Here is a 9,891-nt window from a genome sequence, read left to right as displayed (position 1 = left end):
TGTCAACGTCAAAATAAAGCTCTCAACATCCCACATCAACCGCAAACAAAAGTTGGAGACTCTCCTCAACTATAAAAGAAGACCATTCTCCTATAATTAATCCCTAATGTCATTATTGTACTTAAACTAGTTATTTACTAGTTATTAGAACCCACCAAGGATGATTATGTTTGAACCTATGTATTGGTGTAAACCCTTCACAATTAATAAGAACTCCTCTACTCTAGCGTGAACCACGTACATCTTGCGTTTGCTTCCCTATCTCTATCTTTTTACATATTTATCCTCACTAGTGACCGGAGCAACCAAGCGAATATCACAAACTTGACACTTTACGTTCCAAAATCTTTACTTATTTTGTGCATCAACAAATATAAAAGAGCCTAACAAATTGTGAATATACCTAACCAAAATAACGATGCTGGGGCAGGATTGACTTTAAGGTTTTACCGGAAGAAAAAAAAAAAAAGGCCATGTTTCTAGACTATTGCAATTTTAACAACCAACAACGAGGCAAGACAAAGGCGAACCTAATTCAATCAGTTATGTGAAATCATAGAAACTACCAAAACCCCTACACACGCGGTTGTGCATTGTATATAAGCACAACCCCGCACCATGTCTCCGTCGTGGTTGTGGCAAACAAGGGAAGGAAAACAAACAATTCTAGCTAAGGTTGAGGCATTGCAAGTCACAGTCATCGATCTTTTACCATGGAGATGGGCCCTTGTTTAATTGCCACGGCAGTTTTTGCCGTCACCTTGTGCTCCATGATCATCATTCCTTGTTCGGCGGACGAGGTGAACAACCCGGGGAATGGGTTGCATGTCGGATTTTACGATCGGAAATGTCCCAATTTGGAGCAAATTGTGACTGACGTTGTGGCCAAGGCTGTAGAGACAGACCAAAAGCTTCCTGCTGGCCTCATTCGCCTCTTCTTCCACGACTGCTTTGTGAAGGTATGTGCCTTTTGCGATACAAGTTAACGCTGTTTGATTCCTTACATGTAATAAGTCATTTTCATTATCTACAAATCACAGTTTATCATTCGTAAAAGTTTCTTCACATGTGAAATTGTGATTTGTTAGCGATGAAGAATTACTTATTTAAAATTGTTCATTGATAACAATTTATTCATGAATGTATAGGGATGCGATGCATCAATTCTGCTGGATGCCACGCCCTCTGACGAACCCGTAGAGATGCAATCACCGGCCAGCGGTGGAATCCGAGGTATCGAAGTCATTGAAGAGATTAAGGCTAGGCTAGAGCAGGAATGCCCGGAAACCGTCTCCTGCGCCGACATACTAGCCTTTGCCACTCGGGAAGCTGTGGCTCTCTCCGGTTTACCCCGTCACCAAGTCCCCGCCGGGCGCCGCGACAGCCGCACATCTCGTGCCTCCGATGTCATTCTTCCTTCTCCCGCAACACCAATGGACGAGATCATAGACTTCTTCTCCAGAAGAAACTTGACCCCCGAGGAAATGGTCGTCTTGTTTGGCGCGCACTCCATCGGGGCCGTCCACTGCAACTTCTTCGATTACAGGCTGTACAATTTCGCACCAGGTATGCCACAAGACCCTTCACTAAACCCGGTATTTGCGGCTGAGCTGGCTCAACAGTGCCCTGCACCCAACACATTGCCAGCTGAGGAGGCTGAAAACAGGGTTGTTGACTTTGATGCCACACCGCTCGTCCTGGACAATCACTACTACACGAACCTGATGCAAGGGAAAGCATTGATACAATCGGATCAGGCTCTGGCGACGGATCCTCGCACCGGCTTTGAGGTGGCGAAACTGGCTATTAGGTCTGATTCTTGGGCTCGGCAATTTGTTAGGGCCATAATTAAGATGGGGAGAATCAATGTTCTCACTGGAGATGCAGGAGAGATAAGAAAAAATTGTCGGAACTTCAACTAACTCTAACTAACTAAGATCACATATTTCAGCTCTTAATTTTCAAACACCAATTATGGCTTGGCCTGGAGGAAGCTTGTTGCATGTTTATAACAATTAAATGTACTTGTTAAATGAACAATTTGTTGATTGATTTTTCGGTGTAATCATCGTGAAACAAAACGTGGGGTTACCAATTCACTGATGTTATAACTCTGTATCTACTATAAAACCCTAGCAACTTCAGTAATGTACGGTAACATTTTGAAATAAGAGAGGGGAGGATGAACAAGTTTTGGGCGGTAGGTGGTGAAAGCTGGTTCACGGCTGGGGGAACTGTAGAAGAACTGCTTCAGATACTGCAGGTGCAGGGCCATGAACAATTACAGCAGCATATCACCTCCGATTTCACCGATAACTTTCTCCACTTTAAACAACATATCTGTCAATAACAGGGAAAAAGAACGAAACAAGAAACGAATCAACTTTCAAGTGATAGGATATATTATCAAGTAGCTTTTCCGTGACATGGTAGTGCTTAATCGGTTTGAGATACTAGCAACTTCTCAATGTGACGGTGTTCAAATTTTTAGTGTGCATATACATACGCAAACAAAGACATCAACTTAAGTTATAATCTACATGCAGGAACCAGCAAGCTCCAAATTCAGTGAGAAGAAATGAAATATGCATATTCACTAATATTAGGACTAAGTTGTTTGCTGTAAAGAAAGAACAAGGACCGATATGGCATCAGGCATAACACGTTTGCAACATGTTAATTTCAGAAGATAACTTACCTTGGAAGGAAGCATCTTCCATATATTTCTGCAAAACAACAAATATTTATGTTAATACATCAGCAGTACGTCAGTAGAACATCAGTAACTAGTATGCAAATGCACTATTTACAAAGAACGCATTGCAACAAATCCGTGTACTAATAGGCACAAACAACCATTTCGTTATGCTGACTGAAAACAGTAAATCCATTAAACTAACGCATCAAGAAAAGGTACCGCAATTTGGGATTTGAGAACTTCTTCCTGTGGAGCAGTTGGTTGTGTTGCCATTACTGCATCATTCAATCAAGGAAAATGATTCATCAGTCATCACATGGAATCAGAATAAAATTTCCTGTTTACTTTTGTGGCAATCAATCTACCGTGTTCAAATCATCCCCGAACAAGACAAACAAAACTTGAAAGAAGAAACCTACCTTGTTCAATCACAGGGCCACAGTTGCTCAGAAATGAGGCGAAACTTGGAGGCAAGGCTGCAAAGTTGCTCTGAAAGTTATCAATATGCATGGATTCTTGAGTGCCCGAGGATTGACCAGCTGCGCTCTTCAACAAGCATGGTGAAATTTGAGGCTTATAACTCTGTACAGCTTGATCAGCTTCGTTTTTCAACAAGCTTGGTGATATTTGAGGCATGTAAGTCTGAACAGTTTGATCAGCTTCCTTGTCCAACACACTTGGCGATATGTGAGGTGTACAGATCTCAACAGAAGTCATAGTAGTTGAGTCCTTGCAAGCCCTGAAAACACAGAATTAACTATCACTGCTCTTCGACTTTTCCACCGAGGGGAAAATGAAGTTTCAGGAGACAATAGTTTTGTTTTTACCGACTCTGGGGTCTATTGGAAGAGACCAACCCAGATTGTGATGACATTTCAGGTCCGCAGTCGGTATTAACAGCTTCATTATCCTTCCCATCCTTGCAAATCTCCTGACAAATTAGCCATTTAACATCACCATTGCAAGACAAACAAAAAAGTCTTCTATACTGACAATGAGCATCAAACATGTTCCCTTTTTTCTTTACGAAATCTAACATTGCAATAACGCAATTAATTTGCCAGAAGTAATGGATTCACCTTTAAAGCATTCATAAACTTCTCTGCCTCAGAGAGAGACAAAAATCGCAGGCCGAATTTTTGGATCTGCAAAGAAGATGAAACACAATGGCAATGTGAGTTTCGAATTATTCCGTCCCCTGTATCATAAACATAACAGATACTGCCTATCATACACAAAGATGAACTATATATCTGAAACAAAGATTGAGCAGCTTGCCTCGCCCGCAGGATCTTTGTAGTTGACAAACACGGCTCTGGTGCCCCTCGCAGGAAATCCAGACGTGCATGAAACCTGAGGCCAGATAATCTGTAGCTTGGAAACATAGTGCTCCTCCTGAACCATGTCAAATTATAGCAATTCAAAAAGTTGTAACATCTAGAAGAAATAAACATGCTAAATAACTTGAAGAAAAAGGCCTCGTAAATTCTAGATTCGGAAAATTCATGAATACGTACTCGGACTACTTGATTTTAATGTCCAAAAATAGATAATTAATTAACAAATCACTCTAATTCTACTTCCAGAATTGCGATTATCGGAGATGTTTGGCCTTGATTTAATGCCGAATAGCGATTATTCAGACCGCTAAGTAATGCTTCCAGTAACCAAACAGCTAGGCCAGAATGAAATGACACAGCGTCCGTACATTTTAGACTAAATTGATCCTAAACACTCGTAATAATATAGAAAATCAAAAACAAAATAAGTATTCAGGAACATATTTCTAAAAGGATCTGAAAGTTCAACACAAATCTCTCCAATTAAATTCAAATGAAGTCTCAGCGCCGTTTGGATACTAGAATTTCAATTCGTAGTAGTTTATTCACTTTCCCTCAGTTTTCTCAGCAGCCAAACACAAATCAGCAGTCGAAAGAAAATTTCAAAGAGAAAATTGAATGAACAAATTACAAGACGAGAAGTTAACTAATAGAGACCAAGTAGGCTCACCAAAGTCTTTCCAGTGAAACAGACGGTGAGGATGGCGTCGGAGCTGGAGCCATCGCGAGCCAGCTGGAGCTGAGCGGGGGAGGAGGAAGGGATCCAGTTGTTACGCGGCCGTCGCTTTCTGAATTTAGGAGGCAGAGGGACGAGGTCGGGACACGTGGACATCTGAGGAGGGTAGGGGAAGAAGCGAGAGAAGTGGACCTCCCACTGCCCTTTAATGGCGGCGCTTGCAGCTGCCGCCGTCGCCGCCAACTCTGCGCTTTCGTTCGGTACCACAACCAGAGAGAGAGAGTCCGCCATTTTTTCCAGACTCTTTCTCTTTGATTTCCGCTTCTTCACTCCGCATTGCTCGTTTGGGGCCATCGCAACGAAATTGGAATTCAAATTTGTGGAGAAACGATCAAGAAATGAATTTATATGGAAAGACGGACAGGTGGCGCTGTGGGATTGGGGCATTGGTAGACCAAAAGTCATCACGTCCCGCGCGTTTTTTTATAACCGCGATCAGTTAATCTTGTTTACCTCTCCTTAACCGTATTTACTTGAGTTTATCCGTCATCAAAATTGGAGCCGGATTGTAATTTTATTACCTGCAAATTTGCAATAGCATTTAGAAGAAAAATTATAAGTATAAATACTTAGAAGAATCATATATTCTTATACTTCATAATGTTAGCAAGAATCGCTTAAAAATCTAATTAAAGGGAAAAAAAACCCCTAATTATAATGTAATAACAATATAATCGTTAATTTTTTTCTTGAAAATAGTATTTTAAGTGTCTAAAACCAGGAGACAAAGTTTGGATCTGGATGACTTTTATGTGAAGAGACCATGTGCAAATTTTTTATACAACGATATTTTACATTAGAGGCCAGTGGCGGATGCATATTGGGACCTAGATGATTCAAGACCAATCGTAATCCGAGAAATATATATGTGAAGGTTTTTCGAGTCCCTCTAAATGTTTGATACGAGTTATTTTTGTGTTCACCAAGTGTTTGACGAAAGGCCTCTCGCATATTACATCAACAACACTCTTCAAATCTCTCAATAGCACTCATTAGATTACTTTGACATAAGTCAATATTCGTTGACATGTGCGCAACTTGATTTGGTTAGTAACAAACTCACCAAGTGTTCAACGAAATGTCACAGTGAATAAACTAAATATATTTTGCGCATTTCACGCTCTATTTCTATCTAAAAAATTTGAACCTTCAACAGTGGAACCCCCCAAGATTCGAATTATGGATCCTCCACTGCTAAGGGGTGATGAGATTTCAGCTGAGTTAACAATGGTTCATCCATAATAATTTGATATAGTACTCACTATACATGGGAGTGAAACTTAAAATTTCTCACTCACAAATGATGAGAAATACCATTAGAATGTAGTACTAGTCACAACCTTGCAGAAAGAATTAAAATACCTCCAATTAAAACTTTCAACCTAGATCATATCATTAAAAGATAAAATAAAATGAGATGGTTAAAGCCTTCATATACAAATCTTAGAGACAGAGCTCATGAAAAACTAGAGAGTCAAATCACCCCCCATTTCGCTGATAACTCTCTCCATCTTACTCAACATATCTGGAAAATAACAGGGAAGAAAGAAATAATTAGAAACAAATTAGCATTTCACGCGTCGCAGCAGATCATAACTTACCTTAAAAGGATTCTCATCAGAAAGAAAGAAGAAGGTAAGAAGGTAAAAAGGTAAAAAGTAAAGCTACCTTGGAAGGAAGCATCTCCCCTGTAACTCTGCTGCACAAGCATTTACATTTGTGTTAATACTTAATCAAATGGAATCACATTGTTTTGCTGACAAAGAACATCGTCTATGACGAGAAATTTTGAGGCGGTAGAAATGGTTACCGCGAGTTGGGATATCACATTGGCTTCCGGTGAAATGACTTCTTGTGTTGCCACTGAGTCATTCAATCAAGGACAATGTTTCAGTTCATCGCATGGAATCAGAACAAATTTTTCGTTGAGTGAAATTTCCATTTATTGCAACGACGAATGTACCTTGTTCAAAAACAGGTTGAGAGTTCCCAAGCCATGAGGTGAAACTTGGAGGCATGACATGGGAGTTGAGATTTACCGCCTCTGATACAGTTGATCGTGCTGCCCGTGCATTCAATCGTGGTTAATGATAGTAAATTTGCCGGTTTTCCGCAAAGGCATACACATTCTACCTTGTTCAATTGTCGGAAAATAAGTAATTTACCTTGTTCAACAGCGTGGTGATAGCCATTCAGCAATGCGGTGAAACCTGGACGAACGACTGGAAAGTTTTGCTGAATGTTATGAATGTGCATCATCTGCTGAGCCTGTGAGTATTGTTGAGCTGCACTGCCGAAGCTTGGCGGTATTTGAGTGGTATAAGTCTGAGCCGGAGCCATGACAAAGTCCGTGCAAACCCTGGAAACACAGAAAAACACCATAACAGTTTCTCATCAAAGGGAAAATGAAGAATTTAGAAGATAGCAGGTTTTGTTTTCACCGTTCGAGGGGTGGTCCAGTCGAATAAATGAACTCAGACTGTGCTGAAATTTCAGATCCCATGTCAGTATGAGGAGGTTCAATGTCAAAGATCGCCTGAAAAAACAAACCAATTGTAACACCATTACCATTGCAATACAAAGGAAAATGTCTTATATCTATCTAAAAACACACGGTACATTGTTTGCAACAATGATTCACCTTCAAAGAGTTCATAAATCTCTCTGCCTCATCGACTGACAAAAATCGCAACGCGAACTTCTGAACCTGCAAACAAGATACAACACAAGGGCACTGTGAGTTCTTCAACTAATAATTTGTATCCATGTAGCCTAAAAAAGAAGCATTGCGGCTTGCCTCGCCCACGCAGTCTCGGTAGCTGATAAACACGGCTCTGGTACCCCTGGCAGGAAGTCCCGGGTTGCATGAAACGTGAGGCCAAACATACTGCAGCTTGGAAACATAGTGCTCCTCCTGCAACATGTTAAATCACAATCATTCGAATCTCAGCGAAACCGAAAAACTGGGGACAAAGAGAGTCTGGCCTAAATGCCATTGCTCAAGCATTTTACGTATCAAAAAGGAAAAAAATAAAACACGAGTTAAGGAAACTAATGGGATCTTAACAGCTAATTAGTTAATATTTAACAGTGGACGTCTATCGAATACTTTGCCTGCAAGGTTACAAGGCTACAGTTCATGAGCTTCTCCTTTCGGAAACAAGCCAGGACGACACCGTATGATTAATCTCCGGCAGAAGCATGCTATAAACAATCTAGCACTTACAAATTACAATTACTCGTTTTATTTATCATATCACAGACGGCTTTTGAGCTCAAACGCCGTTTGGTTGCCGAGAAAATGCGCAGTGTACGTATGGAAAACAGGCCTACTTATTGAGTCCCCATTTTCATTGATTTTATCGGCAACCAAACGAAATCGACAGTTCAAAACCCCTGAGAGAAAGCGTGGCCTCACCATAACTCTGCCGGCGAAGCAGACGGTGAGGAGGACGTCGAAGGAGGAGTGATCGTGAGCGAGCTGGAGCATAGCCAGGGAGGAAGAGGAGGAGGAGACCCAGTTGCCAGCTGGAGATCGATTTCTGATCCTGGTGGACAGAGGAACGAGATCAGGACACGTGGAGTGGGCCGGAGGGTAGCGGAAGAAGCGGGAAAAATGGACCTCCCACCGCTCCCTGACGGCGGCGCCGGAAGTCGTTTTCGCCCGGTTCTTCCCTCTACGTTTCCTTGGCAAGAAAGCAAGAGCAGTGATGTCCCCCATTTGTTTGTTTCGAGGCTCTGTTGTTGGGTTTATGCTTTTGGCCCCTACGCAGCCGAATTGAAAACGAAACGGAGTGAAAGCAGAGTGACTTGTGCGAGTGGTGGCAGTGGTCAGGCGTGAGAGTGCGTACTGGGTCGCCACGTTGATAAAATTTTCATTATAACCAGAATACGAAGGTACATCACGTGTTTTTATATAAGTGATGAGAAATTTTATTTTTGAAATTATTAAATCTTTAACACACATATTTCACTATTTGTAACGTGTTTTTACATAAGTGATGAGAAATTTTATTTTTTAAATTATTAAATCTTTAACACACATATTTTACTATTTGTATAATGCTACGTGATATACCATCTATTTGCCGATTACGCTAAAAAATTTCTCTGTCACGTCTCTACGCTCTTTATAGACAACCATAAATTATTTACCGCAAATAAAAGAGTTTAATTTGTTAATTAACTAATTACTAGGTGTTAAAATCTTTTGCTTATTTTTTTTCACAAGTAATAACGTTGGTGAGTTAATAATTAGTTATTATAAAAAAATAAATTTGTGGGAATCGACTAGCATCATGAGACGTAAACATATTTATGTTTGTTACTGCAGAGTATTATTTGCAAAATCTTTTGCTTGTTTGCTTAATTATATTTTTTTTGGACACGTGTGAGTTAGGCAAGCTAATTAAGAAAGTACGTTTATCTCTTTGTAGTTGAGTTCAAATACGATTAGTGTTGTAATTATTGAACCAAAATTTGGCCAAATGATTGAACGAGATCGAGTCAGTAAAAAATCTTAAAGGTGGAATGGTTTACCACTGAACAACTTGAGCAACTATAATTGTTGTGAACTTTGAGATATGAATGTAACTGAAATACGTAAATGACCATTAACCTAAAATACTTAAAAAAATAGTAATAAATCTTTTATTATTATTTAAAGGAGAAGGGGGATTTGAAACTATTACAATAATTTATGAGATAAGAGAATTTCAAATTTGAAATATATGGTAAAAACTCCACTTTATCGACATGCAAATAATAGCTCGTTTGGATGTGCTTTTAAAATGACTGAAAACACTTTTGGTGAAAATGTTTTTAGAGCCAATCGTTAGTAAAAATGCAAGTAAATTTTAGGAAAACACTTAAAATACTTCATGGAATAAGCACATAACTGGTGTTTTTTTGCAAAAAAACACTTTAAGTGCTTTTGGAACCTAAAAACATTTTCTCTAAAAGCGCTTTCAATTATTTTAAAAGAACATCAAAATGAGTCCTAAATCTTCTCCTTCTCTATTGTCTAAAGCTATTTCCAACCGAAGGCTAGCTAGAGGGCTCGTTTTAGCCATCTGGACTTTCAAGATATTAATATTTTAATGAACAATACATGATCA

At 39.8% G+C, this 9,891-nt stretch overlaps 3 protein-coding genes across 6 annotated transcripts; 1 reads left to right on the top strand and 2 right to left on the bottom strand.

Moving 5' to 3' along the window:
* The first annotated feature begins 629 nt into the window (after nucleotides 1-629).
* LOC137738377 (peroxidase 5-like) lies at nucleotides 630-2,052 on the top strand. The gene is made up of 2 exons (XM_068478014.2): nucleotides 630-959; nucleotides 1,149-2,052. The coding sequence occupies exons 1-2, from the start codon at nucleotides 714-716 to the stop codon at nucleotides 1,920-1,922; spliced, it is 1,020 nt and encodes a 339-aa protein (XP_068334115.2). The 5' UTR covers nucleotides 630-713; the 3' UTR covers nucleotides 1,923-2,052.
* A 31-nt stretch (nucleotides 2,053-2,083) lies between these two features.
* Nucleotides 2,084-5,104, bottom strand: LOC137738378 (protein POOR HOMOLOGOUS SYNAPSIS 1). 3 transcript variants are annotated; one of them, XM_068478015.2, is made up of 8 exons: nucleotides 4,709-5,104; nucleotides 3,977-4,093; nucleotides 3,778-3,843; nucleotides 3,526-3,629; nucleotides 3,118-3,437; nucleotides 2,918-2,973; nucleotides 2,699-2,726; nucleotides 2,084-2,340 (listed from the first exon to the last, which is right to left on the bottom strand). In XM_068478015.2, exons 1-8 carry the CDS (start codon nucleotides 5,066-5,068, stop codon nucleotides 2,282-2,284), a joined length of 1,110 nt encoding a protein of 369 aa, XP_068334116.2. In that variant the 5' UTR covers nucleotides 5,069-5,104; the 3' UTR covers nucleotides 2,084-2,281. The 3 variants fall into 3 exon arrangements, with proteins under 3 accessions (XP_068334116.2, XP_088538411.1, XP_088538413.1); XM_088682285.1 differs by having other exon boundaries at nucleotides 2,918-2,980; nucleotides 3,119-3,437; XM_088682287.1 differs by having other exon boundaries at nucleotides 2,918-2,980; nucleotides 3,119-3,437; nucleotides 3,526-3,617.
* Nucleotides 5,105-6,042: 938 nt separating this feature from the next.
* Nucleotides 6,043-8,592, bottom strand: LOC137736479 (protein POOR HOMOLOGOUS SYNAPSIS 1). Of its 2 annotated transcripts, none has more exons than XM_088682288.1 (9): nucleotides 8,193-8,592; nucleotides 7,572-7,688; nucleotides 7,416-7,481; nucleotides 7,216-7,310; nucleotides 6,940-7,133; nucleotides 6,738-6,836; nucleotides 6,585-6,637; nucleotides 6,443-6,473; nucleotides 6,043-6,299 (listed from the first exon to the last, which is right to left on the bottom strand). In XM_088682288.1, exons 1-9 carry the CDS (start codon nucleotides 8,493-8,495, stop codon nucleotides 6,241-6,243), a joined length of 1,017 nt encoding a protein of 338 aa, XP_088538414.1. In that variant the 5' UTR covers nucleotides 8,496-8,592; the 3' UTR covers nucleotides 6,043-6,240. The 2 variants fall into 2 exon arrangements, with proteins under 2 accessions (XP_088538414.1, XP_068331843.2); XM_068475742.2 differs by having other exon boundaries at nucleotides 6,443-6,470.
* Between the last annotated feature and the right edge of the window lie 1,299 nt (nucleotides 8,593-9,891).

Source organism: Pyrus communis, chromosome 13 (genome assembly GCF_041283825.1).
Source record: "Pyrus communis isolate YQ-2024b chromosome 13, ASM4128382v1, whole genome shotgun sequence".
Lineage (NCBI taxonomy): Eukaryota > Viridiplantae > Streptophyta > Magnoliopsida > Rosales > Rosaceae > Pyrus > Pyrus communis.
Note: the sequence above shows the minus strand (reverse complement) of the source record. Positions and strands in the feature narration are given on the sequence as shown.

Excerpts from the sequence above, each read along its gene's own strand:
- LOC137738377 (XM_068478014.2), top strand. The coding sequence starts at position 714 with ATGGAGATGGGCCCTTGTTTAATTGCCACGGCAGTTTTTGCCGTCACC. Across the intron at positions 960-1,148 it reads TCCACGACTGCTTTGTGAAG|GGATGCGATGCATCAATTCT; the intron begins GTATGTGCCTTT and ends ATGAATGTATAG.
- LOC137738378 (XM_088682285.1), bottom strand. The coding sequence starts at position 5,068 with ATGGCCCCAAACGAGCAATGCGGAGTGAAGAAGCGGAAATCAAAGAGA. Across the intron at positions 2,727-2,917 it reads TTCTCAAATCCCAAATTGCG|AAATATATGGAAGATGCTTC; the intron begins GTACCTTTTCTT and ends GTTGTTTTGCAG. Across the intron at positions 2,341-2,698 it reads GGAAGATGCTTCCTTCCAAG|ATATGTTGTTTAAAGTGGAG; the intron begins GTAAGTTATCTT and ends TGTTATTGACAG.
- LOC137736479 (XM_088682288.1), bottom strand. The coding sequence starts at position 8,495 with ATGGGGGACATCACTGCTCTTGCTTTCTTGCCAAGGAAACGTAGAGGG. Across the intron at positions 6,638-6,737 it reads TCAACCTGTTTTTGAACAAG|TGGCAACACAAGAAGTCATT; the intron begins GTACATTCGTCG and ends TGAATGACTCAG. Across the intron at positions 6,300-6,442 it reads GGGAGATGCTTCCTTCCAAG|ATATGTTGAGTAAGATGGAG; the intron begins GTAGCTTTACTT and ends GTTATTTTCCAG.